Below are 21387 nucleotides of genomic sequence, written 5' to 3'. Positions count from 1 at the left end.
AACCCTGCAACATGGTAGGATCTTCTATACAATCTTGGGAACCATTTCACACAATCAATGTCAAATCTTAGGGTGGGTTCACCCCATTGTCCCAGATTGAAGCAGGGACTATCTGGTCTGGCAAAATTTTGGCAGTTCTTGTTGATTTGTTGTCATTCCACACCCATATCTGACTCGTTGTTTCTTTATGGTTGCACAGTGACAGATTTGTAAGCAAGGCTGGTTAGTTAAGGATGTGTCTTGCCAACTGAAAGCCCCCTTAAACTTCCAGCAATTTTTCAAAAATCTTTTTCTATTAGACCAGAAAAGAAAATTGTAGACATTGCTTCTCCCATTTCTCACTATCTTTTCTCTGCAAATACATGACACCAACAACCCCCCTCCTTGGTCTACCAACCGCCATGCCTAAACCTCTCTTCACGATTACAACATTGTCATCACCACCCTCTTACAAAGACCAACATACCCTAGTTTGTGTTGGGGTTTTTCATATAAAACACAAACAACAAACCCAAAGGATTGAGAGAAGTAGAGGGAACCCTTGGCTAGCATACTGTCGCACTTGGGTTTCTCAGTGAAGGGGAAGATAAGTTTTAGAGATGGTAGAGTCTGGGGCTCCTGTTTGTCACACCTGTGGTAAGCATGTGGGGTTGAGTGGCAATGGAGAAGCTTTTGTGGAGTGGCAATGGAGAAGCTTTTGTGGCTTGCCATGAGTGCAATTTCCCCATTTGCAAGACTTGTTTTGAATATGAGCTCAAGGAAGATCGAAAAGTTTGTTTGCGTTGCGGTAATCCATACGATGGTATGTTTCTTTTATTCCTTGATACTCGTTTCTAATTTTGAGTTCATTTTCCTTTGGTTCTTGATAAATCTTTGTGATTAAAAGGAATATTTTGGGTTCTTTGATACTCCCTCTATATATATATTAACTTCATTTGTTTTACCCATGCTTGTTTAATTTCAACGAAAAGGACAAGACAGGAAAGGAGTAAACTGATTATATTATTACCAGTTAGAGATATATAATTTCTCAAAAATCACTAGAAGATTCTTCGCCGTTTCTATAACCGATGTCTAATTTCCCCAACGCAGAATATTATGATTTATGAATGTTATTGTGATTATTTTTCTGTCATGAGCTAATATTTTAAACTGATTGGATGACTGTTAACTCCTCAGAGAAGCTGCTGGATGATGGTGAAAAGGCATCAGGTGATCGATCCACAATGGCTACACACCTGAACAAGTCTCAGGTACTGTAAGTTTTAAGTTAGTATTATTAATAGTAGAGTTTGACGTTTCCTAGGTACTTTAGTGCAAGGATACTGAGAACTCTCTGTTATTCATATCTTGGCTTATACAGGATGTTGGAATTCATGCAAGACATATAAGCACTGTGTCTACGATAGATAGTGGTATATAATTCTTCTACAACTTTGATTGCTCTGTTTCAACTTTTCCTTAAAGAAAAGTTCAACTCCAACTCGTCTTGTCTTATGTTTTCATGAAGAAATGACCGAAGACAATGGGAATCCAATTTGGAAGAACAGGGTGGAAAGTTGGAAAGAAAAGAAAAACAAGAAAAAAAAGCCTTCAACAACTAAGGCTGAAAGAGAAGCTTAAGTTCCACCAGAGCAACAGATGGAAGACAAACCGTGAGTATTTAATTAGAAAGCCTTGCCTGATTTTCAGTTGTTGCCAATTCTAGAATATTTGCTTTTGCAGGGCACCAGATGCTTCTCAGCCCCTCTCGACTATAATTCCAATTCCGAAAAGCAGACTCGCACCGTACAGAACTGTGATTGTTATGCGATTGATCATTCTGGGTCTTTTCTTCCATTACCGAGTAACGAATCCTGTTGACAGTGCTTTTGGTTTGTGGCTTACTTCAGTCATATGCGAAATCTGGTTTGCCTTTTCCTGGGTGTTGGATCAGTTCCCTAAGTGGTATCCTATTAACAGGGGAACATACATTGACAGGCTATCGGCAAGGTACAAATCCATGAATAAAAACATTCACACATATCACTAAAAATGCTGTTTTACATAAATTAGTAAAATACTGTTTTTAAGTCTCTCTTCGGACAAATCATATCAAAGGAAGTTTTGATCTGGGTGAATATGTATCTGATGGATGGTTTTTTTACTTCTTTTTCAATACCATGGCATGGCAGATATGAAAGAGAAGGTGAACCTTCTGAACTTGCTGCTGTGGACTTCTTCGTGAGTACAGTGGATCCATTGAAAGAACCCCCATTGATCACTGCCAATACTGTGCTTTCCATCCTTGCCCTGGACTACCCTGTGGATAAGGCACCTTGCTATCCAGGGATTTAAATTGCGGTAACGGTCACATTTTCGGTCGCATCGCGTTTATCACGGTTGCGGATATAACGGAAACTTTCGCGGACATTACGGCTATTGCGGTCGTGAATTTTTTTAAATTTTGCTCAACTTGCTATAAAATATAATAATTTTAATTATTAATCATAAAACTTCTTATTTTATGAATTTTAAAATAATTTATATCATATCATGTGTTTTATTTATTTTAAAAAAAAATATTTATAGTAAAATATTCATATTTAAAAATTTATTTATATGATAATTAAAAAATAAAAAGAGATAAATAAATATATGAAAAATAAATAATCATAACGAATAATATATTTAATTATTTAATTACTATTACTGTACTCATCAAATTATTACCAAACTATATTATGTATAAATCAAATAATAAATGACTAGATATTCATAAATTAAGTAAGATCATTATTATTTATGAGTCAAAAGAATTGCCTTTTATGAACTTACAGTAAATCAAACTTGACAGCTTCCATGTTATGGTCGATTTTCAACAATAATAACCTCAAGTCTACTTCTCTTGTCTCTTGACTAAATTGCACAGACCCACACAACTTCTTATCCCTTCACCTTGCATTCAATAATTTTTTTCTCCAAACCTTCATCCTCATCCCCATCTCTCAGTTCTCTTTTTATTTGGTGTGTGCTATCTGATTGCTTCTGTAAATCTCAAGTTTCACTCTCATCTCTTATCTCTTATTTTAAGTCGCAGCAACTCTTGCCTCCTTCTATCAATGTAACATAGCCCAATCTAATCCCAAACACACAAAATCATGGCAAATTTGGAAATTAAAAAAAAAAGATAATTTGAGTGTTGAATTAATTGTTTACTTTAAATTGCATATACTTGATTTTGATTGAAGTTGAACTTGAGAGAATTGATTTTTTTGAAAGTTTAAGTTTTGTGGGTTTTTTTTTTTTTTTTTTTTTTTTGAATTTGTAATTGATGTTTATTTTCTTTCTTGTTGTTTTTATTTTAAGTTTTTAACCAAAATCAAATGGTTTTTTTTTTAAAATTTTTGAATGAAAATTGGAATAGCGGCAATAGCGGTCAGCGAACCGCTATTGCCGCTATTCACCGTTATACTACAATTCACGGCCGCGATTCATCCGCTATAAACGTGATTCAAGTTCTCCTCCGTTTTTTCTCCAATAGTGGTGGCGGATAGTGGCGCGACCGCGAAATAGCGGCCGCAACACCGCTATCCGACCGCTATTTGAATCCTTGTTGCTATGTATCTGATGATGGTGCTGCGATGCTGACATTTGAATCTCTACTAGAAAAAGCTGACTTTGCAAGAAAGTGGGTTCCATTCTGCAAAAAATTTTCCATTGAACCACGGGCACCTGAATTTTATTTCTCACAGAAGATTGATTACTTGAAGCAGCCCTCTTTTGTAAAAGAACGTAGAGCGCTGAAAGTAAGTGCCTCAAGCTTCCCTTAGCTATATATCTTGAATATTCCTATCACTAAATTGATATTGGAAGTTATGAGCTATCCCATATATAATTAATAATTTCCTTTCAATTTGGTCAGAGAGATTATGAAGAGTTCAAAATTCGAATTAATGCTTTAGTTGCAAAAGCTCAGAAAACACCTGAGGAAGGATGGACAATGCCAGATGGAACTCCTTGGCCAGGAAATAACACGCGTGACCACGCTGGCATGATTCAGGTTTTCCTTGGAAATAGTGGCGCCCTAGACATTGAAGGAAATGAACTTCCCCGACTGGTTTATGCCTATAGAGAGAAGAGACCTGGCCACCAACACCACAAAAAGGCTGGTGCTGAAAATGCTTTGGTGGGTAACACATAGTACAATACCAGCTTTCATAAGGACACTTAAATATTCTCTTGCAACTAACAGTGAATGGCTTCTTACAGGTTAGGGTGTCTGCAGTTCTAACAAATGCTCCCTTCATCCTCAATCTTGATTGTGACCACTACGTTAACAATAGCAAGGCAGTTCGGGAGGCTATGTGCTTCCTGATGGACCCACAAGTTGGTCGAGATGTATGCTATGTGCAGTTTCCTCAAAGATTTGATGGCATTGATAGGATTGATCGATATGCCAATCGCAACACAGTTTTCTTTTATGTAAGATTAAGGCTCAAACAATTTTCCACTTGATTTAAGTGCTTGTGACACTTTCGATTCATTTATATTAGAAGACTCTTGAGTTCTGACAATTCTTCCAAATTTCAACTTCAGGTTAACATGAAAGGTCTTGATGGAATTCAAGGACCAGTTTATGTGGGAACAGGTTGTGTTTTCAATAGTCAAGCACTTTATGGCTATGGACCTTCTTCAATGCCCAGCTTGCCCAAGTCTTCTTCCTCATCCTGCACATGGTGTGGCTGCTGCTCATGTTGCTGCCCGGGGAAGAAGGCTCCTAAAGATCCATCAGAGCTTTACAGGGATGCAAAACGGGAAGAACTTGATGCTGCCATCTTCAACCTTAGGGAGATTGACAGTAAGTCTAAATCTTTGAGGCAAATTAAGCTAGACTAGTACCTTAGAGAACTCTTGAATTATTGACATATCTGTGGTCTTATTTTTGCAGATTATGATGAGTACGAAAGATCAGTGCTGATCTCTCAGATGAGCTTTGAGAAAACTTTTGGCCTATCTTCTGTGTTCATTGAAACTACACTAATGGAGAATGGAGGAGTGGCTGAATCTGCTAACCCTTCCACATTAATCAAGGAAGCAATTCATGTCATTAGTTGTGGCTATGAAGAAAAGACTAAATGGGGGAAAGAGGTTCGAATCTTGATTCTTGCTTATCATATGAGACTAAAAATGCTGTTAACTTTGAAGTATTAGGAGGTAAAAATAACCAATTTCTATGAATAGGTTTTGGTTTTTCCTACCTACAAGATCTCAAATGGAGCCAACTCTGTTGCCAAAATTCATATAAAAGTTTATCATCTTCTTATCACCTTTTCAGCAAACATGTGCAGTAGGAATAGCTTTAATCTCCCTAGCCTAATATCTCTGTTGACCCTTCTTTCTTTCCTGCATAGAGGCCTTGAACTACTTTGACCTATTCTGGTCTCATATCTGACATGTACTAAATACTAGTTGGTCCAAGTCATATTTATTTCATTCTTGTACTGACAACGTTAAAACTTTCTATTTTTGTTCTCAGATTGGATGGATATACGGTTCAGTAACTGAGGATATTTTAAAGGCCTGCATTCAAAGGATCTGCACCCATCAATTTGTCTGATCGGTTGCACCAGGTTCTTCGATGGGCTCTTGGATCCGTGGAAATTTTCCTGAGCAGGCACTGCCCCCTATGGTATGGATTTGGAGGCGGTCGTCTTAAATGGCTTCAAAGACTGGCATATATCAACACCATTGTCTATCCATTTACATCCCTTCCTCTCATTGCTTACTGTTCATTGCCAGCAATCTGTCTTCTCACAGGAAAATTTATTATACCAACGGTAATTGTCTTATTCAATAACTATAATATCATAAGAAATTTTAACAAACTGGTAATTCCTGTATCCTAATTTAGTTTTCAAAATCATAAAGGCTTACATTTCTTCAAATTTTCTAATTTGATGATTAGCTCTCAAACCTAGCAAGCGTTCTGTTTCTTGGCCTTTTCCTTTCCATTATTTTGACTGCCGTGCTTGAACTCCGATGGAGTGGTGTCAACATCGAGGACTTGTGGCGCAATGAGCAGTTTTGGGTCATTGGAGGTGTTTCAGCTCATATCTTTGCCGTCTTCCAAGGTTTTTTTGAAGATGCTGGCAGGTATTGACACCAACTTCACTGTCACTGCCAAAGCAGCTGATGATGCAGAGTTTGGTGAGCTCTACATTGTCAAATGGACAACACTTCTGATCCCTCTAACAACACTTCTCATTGTCAACATGGTTGGTGTTGTTGCTGGATTCTCCGATGCACTCAACAAAGGCTATGAAGCTTGGGGGCAACTATTTGGCAAAGTATTCTTTTCCTTATGGGTGATCCTCCATCTCTATCCATTCCTTAAAGGTCTCATGGGTCGCCAAAACAGAACCCCAACCATTGTTGTTCTATGGTCCGTGCTGTTGGTTTCTGTCTTCTCTCTTGTTTGGGTCCGGATCAACCCATTTGTAAACACCGCCGATAGCACAACCGTGGCCCAGACCCGCATTTCCATTGATTGCTAAGCAAGAGTACTACTAATGCAGTAAATTTTTTTTGAATTCCGGACTACTGTGATGTTATTATGATAATATTACCTCTAGTCAAAATGGAATCTCAGAAACTGGACTGCAAGATGTCCATTGCCCAAGTTTTGAACAGTTCATTTCTCTTCAGTGTATAAGTTCTCTAAGCAATGCTGTGAGATATATATCAATGTAAAGATATGTATTTTGCCCAACGACTACTGTGCCTCTCCAAGAAGTTACATCAAATTCTAGTGTAAATATGAAGAAAAGAATCAAATTTCTAAAATAGCAAAAGAAAATTCTTATATTTTCCTCTCTTCCCTGTAATGAGAAAAAGGTTGGACCCAAAAGTACTGGCACTAATCAAAAAGGGCGGAAAGTAGCAGGAAGCCACGCAAATCCAGCTGAAAAGAATATCTATTGGGAGTTTTCTTTACACCTTCAACGGATAACTGCTTTTGAATTTTGGTTAAAAAATAGTATTTTTTTAGTTACTTTGTAATAACCTGCATAAAGTTGGAGATTCAACTTGACCCTTGTATTATATTTGTACCCGTAAATGACAGAAAAATCTCAGATTGTTACCTTTGCCCATGTGTGGGCACCATGGACTCCATATAATTATAGCCTTTCAGTGCTCATTGTTGTCTGCTGTGTTGTGTCTCTTCGTTTCACTTCTCACTTCGCTTCCAAACTTACTAAACTACTCACTCGCTCTCTGTCTCTCTGTCATGAAACCACCCCTAGCACTACTATTATTCTGCCTCCTCTTTCTTCTCTCCACTTCGACCTCCGCCTTTAGCACCACAAATGCCGCCAAACCGGCCACCCCCTCACTCTCCCCTACTCCTTCGCCCACATCCTCCCCAACCCCACCCACCTCCGAAGCTCCCTCTTCTTCCCCGTCTACTCTAGACCCCAAACAAATAGAAGCACTCCAATCCCTCAACATTCCCACCACAAGAGACCCTTGCATCCAACCTTCCCCTCACAACGCCACCATCTGTGACACCTCCAAGCCCTTTCGCCACCTCATTTCGCTCCACCTCTCCAACTGCTCCTCCGACCTTTCCCTCTCCTTCACAGCTCTCAAGTCCCTCTCTTCCCTCCATTCTCTCTCTTTCACCAACTGCCACGCGTCTCCCATTCACTTCCCTTCTGATCTCTCTCTTTCCCTTACTTCCTTCTCCTGTATTCGCTCTCTCCGCCGCCTTTCTGGGGTCTGGCTGTCACGTTTGGTTAACCTTACTGATCTTACAGTTTCCTACACTCCAGTTAACACCAGCGGCCTCTACGTAATTCTTGGAAACATGCATAAGCTGAAGACAGCCACCATTTCCCATGCTAATCTTACCGGTTCTCTTCCAAGGCACGTGCATCTGAATCTCACCCATATTGATTTATCTGATAACAAGCTCAAAGGAAAAATACCTACTTCCCTTACTCTTCTGGAAGATCTTGAATTCTTGAATCTTTCTTCGAATGGGCTAAATGGGGAGATTCCCACAGAGTTTGGTGACTTGATATCGTTAAAAAATGTATCTTTGGCTTCCAATTCGTTTTCTGGGTCAATCCCGGATTCGATGTCAGCTATTCCAGGCTTGGTTCATGTTGATCTGAGTAATAACCAGTTAAATGGGACTGTCCCAAGGTTTTTCTCAGAGTTGAAAGGGTTGAAAGTCTTGAATCTTGAGAACAATGAGCTTCATGGGGCTTTACCTTTCAATGCTAGTTTTATAAAGAGATTGGCTGTTTTCAAGGTTGGTGGGAATGGCAATTTGTGTTACAACCATTCTGTTTTGTCATCAAAAATGAAACTTGGGATTGCTCCTTGTGATAAGCATGGGTTGCCGATGTCACCGCCGCCTTCAAAGGAGTCTTCTGGAGATAGTGAGAGCGACTCTTCAGATTATGAGGATGGTGCAGATGATACAAGTGAAAAGAAGAAGCATCATCACGGGCCAAGTAAGGTTGTTCTTGGTGTTGCAATTGGGCTTTCTTCGGTAGTTTTCCTTACTGTTTTTTTGGTTCTTCTCTCAAAATGGTGTGGTTGAAGAAAAAAAGTACTTTTGATTATTGGTTAGATTTTTTGAGTAGGGGAAATTGGTAATTAGAGTTTCCATTTATTTATTATTGATATCTGATACCCTTGATTTATGAAAAAGCGGGTAGCTATAGGTGGAATTTTGATGAAAAAGAAAAAAAAAGCAGACAAAGGAATCATTGAACTGATGTTATTTTTTGCTGCTTTTTTGGTCATTGAATGGTTAAAAGAGCAGGGCTTTCCATAATTTTTTTGTATGACGAGTGGGCAATATGAGATGTACTAGGAGTTGCTAATGCTTTGGAGGAAAAAGGTGATTAATGTGTCAATGTTTTTCCTCAAACAAATGTATTGTTCCTAATCTTCAAGCATTTGCTTTGTGACACAATTTTTCTACTTTTAGCCTTTCTGGTTATTCGTTGTGTATTACTTTGGTTACCTAACTGTGCTATTTTAACTGTAATCCAAAATTTTACTACTGATCTAGATGTTGTCTCTCACTTATACCGAATCCTGAAGCTGTCTTCAATTCTTGAAAATGTCGGTTAACATATATAGCTGTTGATCTTTTGCATGTTCTTTTGACACAAGAGGCAAGAATTTAGGCTCAAAACTTCCAGTTTCTATATATATATGCATTGCAAGCTCAGTCAGAGTTCACAAAACTGTTGTTTCCTTCATACGGTGCTCTGATGGGAAGGGTACTGTCGTTGCTCTTTAGTATGTGGGCATCCCTTCTAGACAATCTTCTCTGTTATAATGAACTCGGAGATAATGACTACATCCAAGTTGTTGGTGGTGGATGGATTTGTAGATGTTAAATTATTGGGATAAAATGATGATACATTATGACAGATTCAACTGTATGGTCCCTGTAATAGTTTGATGGTTGGATCCCAGTTGCTGTTTACATGTGTTCTGGCTTGATGAGGTACTAAAATTTGAGGTTCCATGGTGCTTTCACACTCAAAATGGACCACACCATGTGGATGGATGGGCAGAGCCATCAATCATAGCCAGGTTGCCAAGATCCCTTCAATCGTAAGTTTAAAATTGTACTTTGCCGTAGCATTGCCCCTATTGTACTTCTAATTAAAGTTTCTGATCTGAGATAGGAAATAAAGTATGCAGCTTTCCCTTCCAAGCTTTTTTTTATGTGTCCTCTTTCTTGTGGTTTTGGAAAAATACAAATCAATAAAGCTCATGACTCTTGATTCTGAAAGAAGGCGTGATACATATGTATGTATTGGATTCACAATCATTATTATTCTTTAAAGGTTAATTTGATAGCATGTTTAGAGTCCCCTCTATCATGCTGTGCGTTGTGATGTTCCAAATCGTGAAAAGATTCCAGTCCTAAAACGAAATTAGGACATGGTAAGAGTTCCTTTCATCGCGTTGCCAAATAAATCTTAAGAAATTAGATGCTCAGATCATGGCCTCCGTCCGTCTTCTCTTCAACGATCTAATCATTTGAATTAAGGCTTCTTCATTTTTTTTTAAATGAGAATCATTTCGATTTAGACATCTATCTTCATTTCCATTGTTCAATATTTATTCATTCTCGATCAGAAATAGACCAAGGTAAACAATACTTTCGCTGCCATCGTCATCCTAAAGGTTTTGGCAAATGAAAAAAAAGAAGAAATTAAAGCATAATATTACTTTTATTTTTTTGGATGAGATCATAATCATCCATGCAGGATGTGAAGCCCATACCATAAAGTGACCCTGCACCTGCAGCCTTGTTCATATGAATCTATGAGCCCTTTACTCTTTGAATTCCATGGTTGAAGTTTTGAGTAATTCTGTGGCCAAAAAATTTAAGTAATTATTTTTTCTAAAAGTTCAGACAGTAACATTTTTGAATTGTTTTTTAAGGTTTTAACCCAAGTGTCAAAGCTCTGGTTGTCTTATTCCTGATAAAATAAAATGCCATTTTCGGGATTTCCACACTTCCTAGTTTCTACCAAGAAATGGAATATTCTAATCCTTTTGTGAATTAAATGATACAACAGGCTGTCAATTACAAATAAAAATCTCATGTACCAATTCAATGTTAATCGACAGTCTTGTTAGAACCCAGTGGCGTGAAGCAAAGAAGGTTTTCTGTGAGTTATTAAACTCCTTGTCACCAGAACCCTCTGCAAGAACAATATCCATCCTTAAAATGGTGAAATCGATTTGAATCTCTCAGGACAATTTCTCTCCCAGTTTCCTTGGACATGAACTTGGCCATTTCATGACAATCACCACATATTCTGAGATTCTTGGTTACTCTTATTGTTTTGCTAGGTGGCAAGGTTAATAATCCGAAAGCCATGGCTAGTTTCTCACTATGCCCACAGAGAGCCATTTCTTTTTGCATTTCATCCCCATTAATCAACGCATACTTCGTTTTAGGAAAATAACCTTGTTCCTTCATCTTCCTTCTTAACTTCTTCAATAGAGATTCTATCTTTTTGGATTGTGGGTGTGAATTATTTCCAGCAACAAAGCAATTGACCTTGCCCTTTATCTCTATCCAACTGCAGCCTGGGTTCTTTCTTAAGCCCTTCCTGCCAATCTTCTCTCTCATTTTTTTATCTTCCTCCCACTTTTCTGCCTCTGCATAGATATTAGCTAAAAGTACATAGTATCCAGTATTTTCTGGCTCTAGCTCAAAAACACGTTCTGCAACTTTCTCAGCTAATTTAACATCATGGTAGATCCTGCAACCACAAAGAAGAGCTCCCCAAATTGTGGCATCTGGTGCAATAGGCATTCTTTGAATGAATTCATATGCCTTTGAAAGATTACCAGTCCGAGAAAGAAGATCTACCATACAGGCATAGTGTTCCAATTTAGGCTCAATTTTGTAATCATTGCTCATTATGTAGAAGAATCTCCAACCTTCCTCAAGTAGTCCAGCATGGCTGCAAGCGTACAGAATAGAAACGAATGAGACTTCATCAGGCTTGATTCCCGCATTTCTCATCTTCTTGAAGGTCGTAATAGCTTCATTCCCAAACCCATTCATGCCATATCCAGCAATCATCACTGTCCATGAGACTAGATCTTTGGAAGAAATCATATTAAAAAGTAAACGTGCAAGACCTAGAACTCCACACTTGGCATACAGGTCAACAAGTGCATTCGCAACCTGTCGATCTGAAGAATATCCATTTCTCAGTATGTGACCGTGAATCTCTTTGCCTCTTTCCAGAGCAGCTAGGCTGGCACAAGCAGGAAGAATACTTGCCATAGTTCTGCTGTCAGGTTTCAGTTCTTTGAGCATTGCAGCAAAAATTTTAAGAGCTTCATTAGGAAGACAATTCTTTGAGTAACCTCCAATCATGGTATTCCAAGAAATAATGTCCTTCACAGCCATCTGAGAAAAAACAGAATTTGCATCTTCCATGCTTCCACATTTAGCATACATATCCATGAGGGCATTACATACAAATAAATTTGATTCCATGTTATTTGCCTTTACGTAATAATGTACATCCTTGCCATTGTCCAATGAGCGACTTTTAGCACATGCATGAAGAATGCTTGTGATAGCAACTACATCTAATTTAATACCTTCCCGCTCCATTTGTTGGAGCAATCTGATAGCTCCATCAGACTGACCATCCCGGGTATAACCTGCTATCATGGAAGTCCATGACACAACACTTCTTTCACCCATCTTCTCAAAAACTCTAAGGGCACTATCCAGATCACCACATTTTGAATACATATCCAGTAAAGTATTACTAAAGTTGATTTTCCTCTCAAAACAAGATTTTGTTGCCAAAGCATGAACAGCCTTCCCCCAAGAAAGAGTACAGGAATTTGCACAACCGACAAGAACACTGACAACAGTCGCCAAATCCACATCAACACCTAAATACAGCATCTCTTTAAAGATCTCCAGCCCTTTCTCTGCAAAACCATTTGATACGTAACCACTTATCATGGAATTCCATGATATAACATCTCGGTCATTCAATTTATCAAACAGTTCAAAGGCACTTTCAACTCTTTTGCCCTTGAAGTAAAAAGCGATAAGAGAGTTCACAACACTATTACAACTACCAAAACCCAATTTTAACAAATACCCATGAATACATTCACCTTCGTTTAGACATCCTAGAGATGCTGAACATTTCAAAACACAAGTAAAAGTATAAGAGTTCACTTCAATTCCCTTTTCCACCATCATCTTGAATAAACAAATACTCTCTTTAAAATCACCAATTTTCGCATACTCACTCACCATAAAATTCCACAAAAAAACCTTCTTTTTTGCCATTCTATCAAAAACCCTCCTCCCTTCCTTTAAATCCCCACAAGTTGCATAAAAGGATACGAGCTTTGAGCCCAAGACTTCATCGACTACAACATCATTAGAATTAATGACTGCATGAACCTTTTTTCCATCCTTCAATGATTTAAAATCAGCACAAAGCTGTAAAATTGAGCAGTACGTTTTCGATTCAAGTTCAGATTTTTGATACATGCAAAGCAATTCCATGGCATTTTGAAGACTACCCAATTGACAGAACTGAAAGATTTTGGCATTATAATCCATAACTTGGCAATCAATGGCTTTTGTTGGTGGAACTGAGATTTGGATAGGGGTGCAAGAGCTGAAAATTGGAGACAAAAGAGTGGATTTTGAAGAAGGTTTATGGATAAAGTAACCATTTTGAGAATTGAAAAAGTTATCTTTACGTTTTTGGTTTTGATTTAAAGGAGAGAAACACAAGTTTGGTGCCGTTTTAGCCATAGATAAACAGGGGATCTCTGTTTTTGAAACGCGCGAAAGAAAGTTTCAACCAAAAAAGCTAACAGTTTGTTGATTCGTTTTTCTTTGCCGACTAACGAAGAGTCTGGGACCGTTTATAAAACAACTGCTTTTTTCAACTCTTTTATTTCCTTGAATTCGGCGCGTGGTTGCACGCTCCCAAAAATGGTGTAAACTAGCAATTTTAGGAAAAAAGAAAATGGTTTGAGCTTGGATATAGCTAGCGGATCCAATTGCATTACGAATCTTGAGGCTTTGCAAGCAAAATATGGCTGCTGCTGTTCTCTCCTTTCAATCCATTTCTCATTTCGCTTCTTCTTTCCCTTTCGACAAGCAACTCAAGGTGAGAAAGCCTCTTTTATCTGTCACAGGTAATAAGTTTTGCCACGGTTTTTAACTTTTCATTTCTCTCATAAATCCCATCTCTTTGTTTCAGTTTTTTTTGCTGTTCTGTGTTTGAGAGATCTGCTAATTACACTTTACATTGAAGTTAGTAATTGAAGAGAGATCGATATTTTGTGTCAAAAGTTTTTGTTCTTTTCTCTTTGAATAATGATGATCTTCTGCTTGTATCCTCACATTGTATCTGGATAGAAGTTTCTCCAAGTCTCACTCTTGGCTTGGTTTACCTGTGTGAAAATGCTTCACTGTTTTGTTCTCTGTATCTTCAAATTTGCAATGTATCTTGTTAGTTTATCTAATGATATATACACGACATTAGTAAGTCAATGGCTTTTGCCTCGGAGTATGATTATGAGCACATGAATATGTGTTGTCGTTGGTCTGAAATTTTCTAAACTAGAAACTGAGAGATCATTTTTTGATGCAGCTTATTAAATTTGACAGAGATTGCAGATAAGTCTACGCCCTTTAGCTCCCTTCAGCTAATTGTATCAAGCATAACATCTGATGGGAACAGAAGAGGAAGCCGTCCTAGGAAATGTTGTGCCTCAGGAAGAAAGAAGGGAGATGAAAGTAACATATCATCTAATGGCTTTAAAGCATCCAACTCATCGAGTCAGGAAGAGATAATTGCTTTGTTTAGAAGGATACAGTCTTCTATCTCCAATGGGAGACTGGAAGCGCCAAGACTAAAAGTTTCAGTTCATCCAAGGATAAGTCCACAGTTGAATCAGTTTTGGATGTTCTTCGCGAATCAAGAAAAAATGCACAAGGTAACACAGTTTGGCTTCACATTCCATACAGTTTTGAAGCATTCCTTCTTCCTCAGACATAATTGCTACCACCAAACATGCACAGATAGACAATAAAAAAAGAATGCGTATGACATTTCAAAATGTTTACTCTCAAAACTTAAGAATTTTACTATATCGGCAGTGGACACTCGCCCAAAAAAGGGAGGGAAGGCATTGAGATAGGAAAGTGGCGTCCCTGAGAAAAGGCAATGGATGGGGAAAAAGGTTGCTGCAGCAACACGGGATTTCAAGTTAATCAAGGCCACCGTCAAAATTTGTAAAGGGGTCGCCAATACCGTACCCAACAGCTCCCAGAGGGAAGAATCTGGAGCAGAAAAATAAAGTTGTGGCGACAAGCTTAGAGAAATTGAAACTTCCAGAGTTGAAAGAACTAGCAAAAGCCAGAGGAATCAAGGGTTACTCAAGATTCAAGAAGAGTGTGGTTGTTCACTTATTGAGGTCATAGTAGCAGGAGCGCAATAACTAGCTTTTAAGCCTTTTCGTCTAATTGTTTGAATTAATTAACCATGTGCAACATCCTTGTGATATTACAGTTCTGACCTCTCTGGTTAAGGTAAATTTTACTTCATCACATATTTACATGCATCCTGATTCTTGCAGTAATATGTCAGCAACCATTGAGTTGCTGATTTATATAACAGAGCAAATACCAGATCCATTGTGTTCAATTAAAGAAACATTTACAAGTAAATTAACATCTTCACTTAAGGATTTGTTGTCAGTGGTAACCTCTCAGATGGTATAGTGCAAGAATTGCTAACCTTTTGAAACAACATTAACCGAAATCCAGAGGATTATAGAATACGGGCATTTCATTCACACTACATGCCTTGGGTGAAGTTACACCTGTGGTAGGCAAATGCTAAGCCTTTCTTTCATCACTAATTGTTCTAACATATTTGAATAGAGAAAAGCATTTTCCAAATGCTATAATAATAAAGTAATTAAACCAACAGAAAGGATACTTAGGATTTTAAAGCCAATTATAAATCTCTTCAGGAAATGGATAACTGAAACACAGAAACTAGCCAAAACTCCAAACATCCCAGCTGAGCTCGTAACTGCTACACCTAAGCTCAAATATTTTGAGACTTGTTAAGGATGACACCTTCATATTTGACCTGGAACCACTTCATGGCATCCTCCTTAGTAACTCTGTGCTGAATGCCAACACGTGACTTGCACCTGCGACGACGTCCCACACGGTACCCAGCTCGTTCCAGAACAACATAGAAGTCCATACCATAGATACCAGTTGAAGGATCATACCTAGAAACAGAACAAGAGTTGTAATTTATGCCTTTATAGTTCATAACATCAATATTGACTGTAACTACTAGTAGAATGAAGCTGCCAATAACTACTTCGCACTGACTCAGCCATGGGGATAAAAGAACAGATATCCACAAGATTCCTCTCACGCTTATTGGTTCCACAACCAATGTTAACCACTAATTTATTGCATAACGTAATGCTAACTTTGAACGAGGTTAGCAAGTTTTCAAGCCAGACGCTAACTTTAGCTAGAATGCCAAACCTTGAGTAACTTAGCTCAGTTAAAAGTTGCATTGCTATCTCATAATATTATTATAAAGGAAGATTAATTGGCAATGCAGCTTCGTTCTTAAATCCTAATACCAATTCCAAACCCAACGCCAAATAAAAATGCATTGCAGGATACAGCCGGGTGCATTGCCATTCAAGTAGTTATAGTATTGCAATCATAAAGTTTCAAGGAAAATTAGTGACCTAAGCCTATCAAAGATTCCTAAATTAGCTCTATTATGTTCATTCTCGTAGACTGTACAGCAAAACAGGTATCCAGAATGCATACATAAAAACATCAACTAAAATACATCTAAATTTGATATAGCGGCACCCAAAAAAAAAAAAAAAAAAAAACCTTACTTGATGCCAAGATCAATGTGCTCCTGGATACCGAATCCAAAGCAGCCAGTATCACTGAAGTTCCTTCTCAAAAGCTCGTACTCCTTAACCTTCAAACCGCTCTCAAGAAGCTGCATAGCCTTCTCTCCCCTCACCGTCACGTAGCAAGCAATCTTCTCATTACGCCTGATTCCGAAAGATCTCACAGTGTACCTAGCTGATCATATCAACCCCACATTTTTATTTTCATTAACAACAAAAAAAAAAAACTAAAAGACAGCATTGGTTTCAGAATTTTACCCTTTGAGAAGACAGGGCTTTGACTACTGAGTTGTTCCAAGACCTAAATAAGAGCACAATGGGGAGAAAAGAAAAAAGCAAAACAGGATTAACTAATATTCAAGTAAAAGACCTTGGGGAGAGAAAATGAATGGGTTTTTTTTTTTTTTTTTTGTGTCTGCTGGTTACCTTGGCTGCACGTGTGAGACGATCACCGCTTTCACCGACGGAGATGTTTAGGACAAGTTTCTGAACTTTAATCTCCCTCATTGGGTTCGACAGCTTCTTCTCTGATGCCTTTCATAGTAAAAAAAAAATTGTTAATGAGACATGCGTTAGCATAAGAGCAAAGATATCTGAGTCAAACGATTAAGATTGAGAGAAAGAGAGAGAGCTACCATGGCGAAGTGAAGGAGGTCGAGAGCTGCGGCGTAGTGGGCAGCTGCGTGATAGATCTAACAAATATATCGACTCCACAGTCTAGGGTTTTAAAGGGTCAGGTACATGTGCGTCAACTGTTCAATTGACTTTCTTGTTGGGACGGGGTTTCGGAATAAAACAAAAAAGAAGAAAGAAAACAAAAGAGGGGAAAATGAAGAACAAAAAGAATGGATTGATCCAACCCAAAATCATATTGTACGGTCCTATAACTCTTGGATAGACTTTAGATTTAAAAGTTTTAAAGACCCAAGGCTATGCCAAGGCCATACAATAAAGCCCGTTACTTGAATGTTGAACCAGCTCAGGTCCACTTCCTTCGAAAACCTAGCATAACCGAAATCACAATGAACAAGTCCTCTTACATTTTGAACCAAATTTTGATATCAGCATTCATCAAGTTGAAGAACAAACAAGTTAAGCTCATTTGGCAGTTGGCAATAAATATAGAGTAGAGGTTGCAGAGGCAATCCAGTACCCTTCATTCTTTCAATGATTATTATGGGATCGAATATGTTGATAAAATAAGATACACCCAAAGATCCATCCTTGAAGTAGCCAAAAGGAAGTGATATCACATACATATTCGCCTGATAATTTGGCTTCCTAAAATGATCATGCCTCGGTAGCCATGCAATCCAAAGTTCAGAACCAAAAAATTATACGATTTCAAAACCACGTTTCCATTATTATAAGATAAAATCTGTGTTGACCAAATTTGTGATTACATTCATGTATACAATGGGAATTCCCAAAATGATAATGGCATCTATGCCAAATCTAGATCTTTATGCCAACGACAACTCAATTCCAGAAATGACATTGTGGCTCTGTAAAAGAATTGAGGCATGCAATTTTTATTTTTTTTTCACAATGACAACTTCCAGAAGTTGAAGCCTCAAGCCTTTAGGTCTAAGTATGTCTATATGGGCATTGAAAACCAGAAACAACCCATAAAATAGCTCCAGTGACAAGTTATTTCATATCCAACCAAATTCCACAGGAAAGGCCGCCAGAGAAGCAGGGCAAAGCGGTCACGCAAAGGAAGAACCTCAGGTGTGAACTTGCTAGAACAAATTTACACGAAAGAACCATGGCAGTATAAAGGCTATTACCAGGCATGCCATCAGGAAGTTACAGAATGGCTGTCCACGCCAACATCTCGCACCTCGATCTGATGACCTAACACCACCACTGGTAGATCCTTGGTTATGCCAATTTTCAATAAATCCATTATGTCTAACGCCAGTGATATTTTTTGCAGTTTGACCACAAATTTCGCACATTCTGCAGGGTAAATTAAACATAAGAAGTTTTCTAAAGGCGAAATTCAGACATGTTCTGCTTCCAAGTTATTCCATAAGTATCAAATGTCATTTGAGATGCATGCAATTCGCAATACAACAAAAGGGTTGATTCACACATTATATATATCAGACCAAAATAAGAAGGGTTGCTTCACACTTAAAGAGCAAAAAAATTTCACGCCAAAAACTACAAGCTTTTTACATCCATCATAAAATTCCATCCTAAACTAGGCTATGAGCACCTAATTAATTGTGAACTAAAGAATCAATTGTTGCTGATTGGAATGCCACTTGCGGAGCCAATTTAAGATTGCAACTCTAAGTGAACTCTTATACCAATTCTATCACATATATGATAACAATTCACTTTGCTAAAACATGTTGAAAAACAAGAATATACAAAAAGACAAGGAAAACTAGAACTTCATATACAATATTGATCAAAGTGTACATTTCTCACTTATGTATGTTTTCAGAGTCCAAATAGATATATCATTGTAAAAAACCAAAGAGATTGGAGAAAAATGACATGTTTCAATGAACACAGAGATATTTCAAATTATTAACTACCTTGTTCTAATTATTGAAAATAATTTTGCTCCTCCTTGTTAAAGGTTACGAGTGAATTTGGCAACCATCAAAGAAAATAGTTTCAGTGAGAACTAAGAAAATTCTAGTTGGTTCTAAAACTAATTCCAAAAACAACTCCAACAAAGAAAAATTAAAAGTCAAGAGTTAAGTAGCCAAACCCAACAGATATCACGAATACCTAACACAAAATGACATGGTACTAATGAAAAAACTTAATAAAGCAACAACACAAAGTTCCCCTAAGAGACCTGAGTCAGATCCTACAACTTCATTATCTAGAGAAAGAACATTACCTGTTTCCTTTCACCTTAAACCATGCCTCTGCACAATGACTATGCGCAATTCCTAGCTCATCTTTGCACCCACAACCAAGTTGAATTAGATCCATAGAGGCTGCAGTAGTTGACACACTATCAGTAGATTCAAGTGATTGCTCTGAATTCAAATGGCAAATTCTACAAACTCTTTCCCCATCCCAAGTCTCCTTAAACTGTCTTCTGCCACCACCACCACCACTTCCCTTTATATCAATCACACATGAGTCCTCTGCGTCAGCAACCTTTGTCTTTGGCCTTTCTGCCAATACTCTACTTGAACCCAGTTCATTGTCTTTCACTTCTAATACCTCATTACTTCCATCCACACATGCTGCCTCTTGGGTGTTAGTCACAATAATGGTCTCAAGCACAACTCCGTCAACTGAATTGCCCAAACTCCCACTACTTCCTTGATCAACATGACCCAGTGTTTCACCAACTCCTCTCATCTTGTTTGTCTCCTCAATAATCAATTCATCGCTTGCTTCAACCAACCCCTCACTTGATACCGCCCCATTGTTTTTCACTCCCATATCCCTTTCGTTATTCTCAAGCACATTTCCATCAACTAAAGTACTCGAATTCCCAGTACTTCCCAGATAATTCTGACTCAATGGATGACCGATGCCTCTCCCATAATCCATCTCCTGATGCTTACATGATCCAAAGCCATCATTTCGCAATCTCAAATCCGCACTTTCTCCACTAAAACATACATTTTCTTCAGACTTTTTCACAATAACAGTCTCAGACACAACCCCATTAATCGGATTCTTTGAACATCCACTGACTCCTTCACCAACTCGACTCAAATTCTTACTAGCTTCTATCCTATCACCCATTTCCTCTCGATCCATTAATCTCAGCAAACTTAGAAAAAGAAAACACGCCTCATATAATGGAAAAGAGCTAACATTTTCTCCATTTTAAAACCAAACTCATAGACCATAAACAATATGATGAACCCAAATCCTGAAATCAATCACTTTTCATGCCCCTACACCCCAAAAATAAAATCCACAAATCCATAATCACAAAAAAAAAAAAAAAACAACACTAATAACAATAATCAAGAGCTAATAACTCCCCCAAAGCAATAAAAACCGAACCTTAGTTAACTTCCACCCAGAATCAGATCCTTACCCACTCCATTCGATCACTTCAACTCCAAGCCAAATAAAGAAACAAACAAAATTTTGACAAAAAAAAAAAAATTGTTCACCTTCACGAGTCAAAGCTAAAGAAATACTAAATGAGAAAGATCATAGCAAAATGGGCTTTATTTAGCATAACTGAACCAGGCACTTCCTCTATTAAAATACAAAATAATTTGTGAGAATCAGTAAAAAAAAGAAATGGTGACGAAAAGAACTAGAAAAAATAGTATAAAAATGAAAATGGGTTGAGTGAAAATTACTTCAATAATGACTTGATTTAGTAAAAAAATTAGAGATAACAATAATAGTATTACATTAATTAGAAGGTTCCATTTGTGGATTCAGGGTGTTACGTAAATAATGTTTACCTTGATGGGTTAGGCAAAATTTTGGCCTCTTGGACTTGTAAGCGTTTTGAATGGGCAAAAGGCCAAGCCATCGTAAAACTTTTCTTTTGCCATGTGTCAAATCATGTCGGTGCCGTGGACTTTTTATTATTCTTAATATTAATTGTTATTAATTTTTTGAGGATTAATTATTAATTATTTTTAAGCTTCTCAAATATTATTTGTGATGATAATAAAATTTAATTCCTAGAAATTTCTCCCCCAAATAAGAAATCCAACATTAATTAATTTTCCCAAATTAATATTTATAACTTTGATAATGATATATACTTAATTTAATAATTGTTGTTAAATGGGAGGAGATTGCGTATGACACACCTAGATTTTCATATATTTTTCGAATTAAGATTATATTTGTATGGTGTGTGGATCCTATTCCCTTGAGCCATTTTCTTTTCTCTATCAATGCTCTATTATTAGCACGATGGTC

General features: G+C 37.6%; 5 protein-coding genes and 2 pseudogenes across 6 annotated transcripts; 4 read left to right on the top strand and 3 right to left on the bottom strand.

Moving 5' to 3' along the window:
• The first annotated feature begins 537 nt into the window (after positions 1–537).
• LOC111280452 (cellulose synthase A catalytic subunit 8 [UDP-forming]-like) lies at positions 538–2064 on the top strand (annotated as a pseudogene).
• A 2405-nt stretch (positions 2065–4469) lies between these two features.
• On the top strand, positions 4470–6673 carry LOC149510634 (cellulose synthase A catalytic subunit 8 [UDP-forming]-like; annotated as a pseudogene). Its single transcript, XR_016334954.1, has 3 exons — positions 4470–5130; positions 5519–5819; positions 5948–6673. The product of XR_016334954.1 is annotated as a cellulose synthase A catalytic subunit 8 [UDP-forming]-like (transcript).
• Positions 6674–6998: 325 nt separating this feature from the next.
• Positions 6999–10205, top strand: LOC111281178 (receptor-like protein 51). Its single transcript, XM_022868824.2, has one exon. The coding sequence runs from the start codon at positions 7133–7135 to the stop codon at positions 8591–8593; it is 1461 nt and encodes a 486-aa protein (XP_022724559.2). The 5' UTR covers positions 6999–7132; the 3' UTR covers positions 8594–10205.
• A 327-nt stretch (positions 10206–10532) lies between these two features.
• On the bottom strand, positions 10533–13474 carry DOT4 (Pentatricopeptide repeat (PPR) superfamily protein). The gene has a single exon (XM_022869050.2). The coding sequence runs from the start codon at positions 13337–13339 to the stop codon at positions 10715–10717; it is 2625 nt and encodes an 874-aa protein (XP_022724785.1). The 5' UTR covers positions 13340–13474; the 3' UTR covers positions 10533–10714.
• A 70-nt stretch (positions 13475–13544) lies between these two features.
• LOC149510633 (Rho termination factor) lies at positions 13545–15160 on the top strand. The gene is given in 5 exon segments (XM_089756909.1): positions 13545–13728; positions 14204–14431; positions 14434–14532; positions 14696–14808; positions 14810–15160. Coding segments are annotated over 5 exon segments (753 nt in total). The 5' UTR covers positions 13545–13625; the 3' UTR covers positions 15020–15160.
• Positions 15161–15368: 208 nt separating this feature from the next.
• Positions 15369–17200, bottom strand: LOC111281183 (large ribosomal subunit protein uL5z). Its single transcript, XM_022868832.2, has 5 exons — positions 17139–17200; positions 16930–17037; positions 16762–16804; positions 16483–16678; positions 15369–15843 (listed from the first exon to the last, which is right to left on the bottom strand). The coding sequence occupies exons 1-5, from the start codon at positions 17139–17141 to the stop codon at positions 15651–15653; spliced, it is 543 nt and encodes a 180-aa protein (XP_022724567.1). The 5' UTR covers positions 17142–17200; the 3' UTR covers positions 15369–15650.
• A 622-nt stretch (positions 17201–17822) lies between these two features.
• LOC111280519 (uncharacterized) lies at positions 17823–20753 on the bottom strand. The gene is made up of 2 exons (XM_089756907.1): positions 19370–20753; positions 17823–18465 (listed from the first exon to the last, which is right to left on the bottom strand). Exons 1-2 carry the CDS (start codon positions 20248–20250, stop codon positions 18246–18248), a joined length of 1101 nt encoding a protein of 366 aa, XP_089613033.1. The 5' UTR covers positions 20251–20753; the 3' UTR covers positions 17823–18245.
• Positions 20754–21387: the final 634 nt, after the last annotated feature.

Source organism: Durio zibethinus, chromosome 28 (assembly GCF_047325235.1).
Source record: "Durio zibethinus cultivar Kanyao isolate XHJ-2024 chromosome 28, ASM4732523v1, whole genome shotgun sequence".
NCBI classification, from domain to species: Eukaryota; Viridiplantae; Streptophyta; class Magnoliopsida; order Malvales; family Malvaceae; genus Durio; species Durio zibethinus.
The sequence above is the reverse complement of the archived record's forward strand: the minus strand, read 5'-3'. Positions and strand labels throughout refer to the sequence as shown.

Coding starts and splice junctions, on each gene's coding strand:
- LOC111280519 (XM_089756907.1), bottom strand. CDS start 20,250: ATGGATCGAGAGGAAATGGGTGATAGGATAGAAGCTAGTAAGAATTTG. Junction 18,466..19,369: donor TTTAAGGTGAAAGGAAACAG/GTAATGTTCTTT, acceptor TTTACCCTGCAG/AATGTGCGAAATTTGTGGTC.
- DOT4 (XM_022869050.2), bottom strand. CDS start 13,339: ATGGCTAAAACGGCACCAAACTTGTGTTTCTCTCCTTTAAATCAAAAC.
- LOC111281178 (XM_022868824.2), top strand. CDS start 7,133: ATGTGTGGGCACCATGGACTCCATATAATTATAGCCTTTCAGTGCTCA.
- LOC111281183 (XM_022868832.2), bottom strand. Junction 16,805..16,929: donor GTCTCACACGTGCAGCCAAG/GTAACCAGCAGA, acceptor GCTCTTATTTAG/GTCTTGGAACAACTCAGTAG. Junction 15,844..16,482: donor CACATTGATCTTGGCATCAA/GTAAGGTTTTTT, acceptor TTCTGTTTCTAG/GTATGATCCTTCAACTGGTA.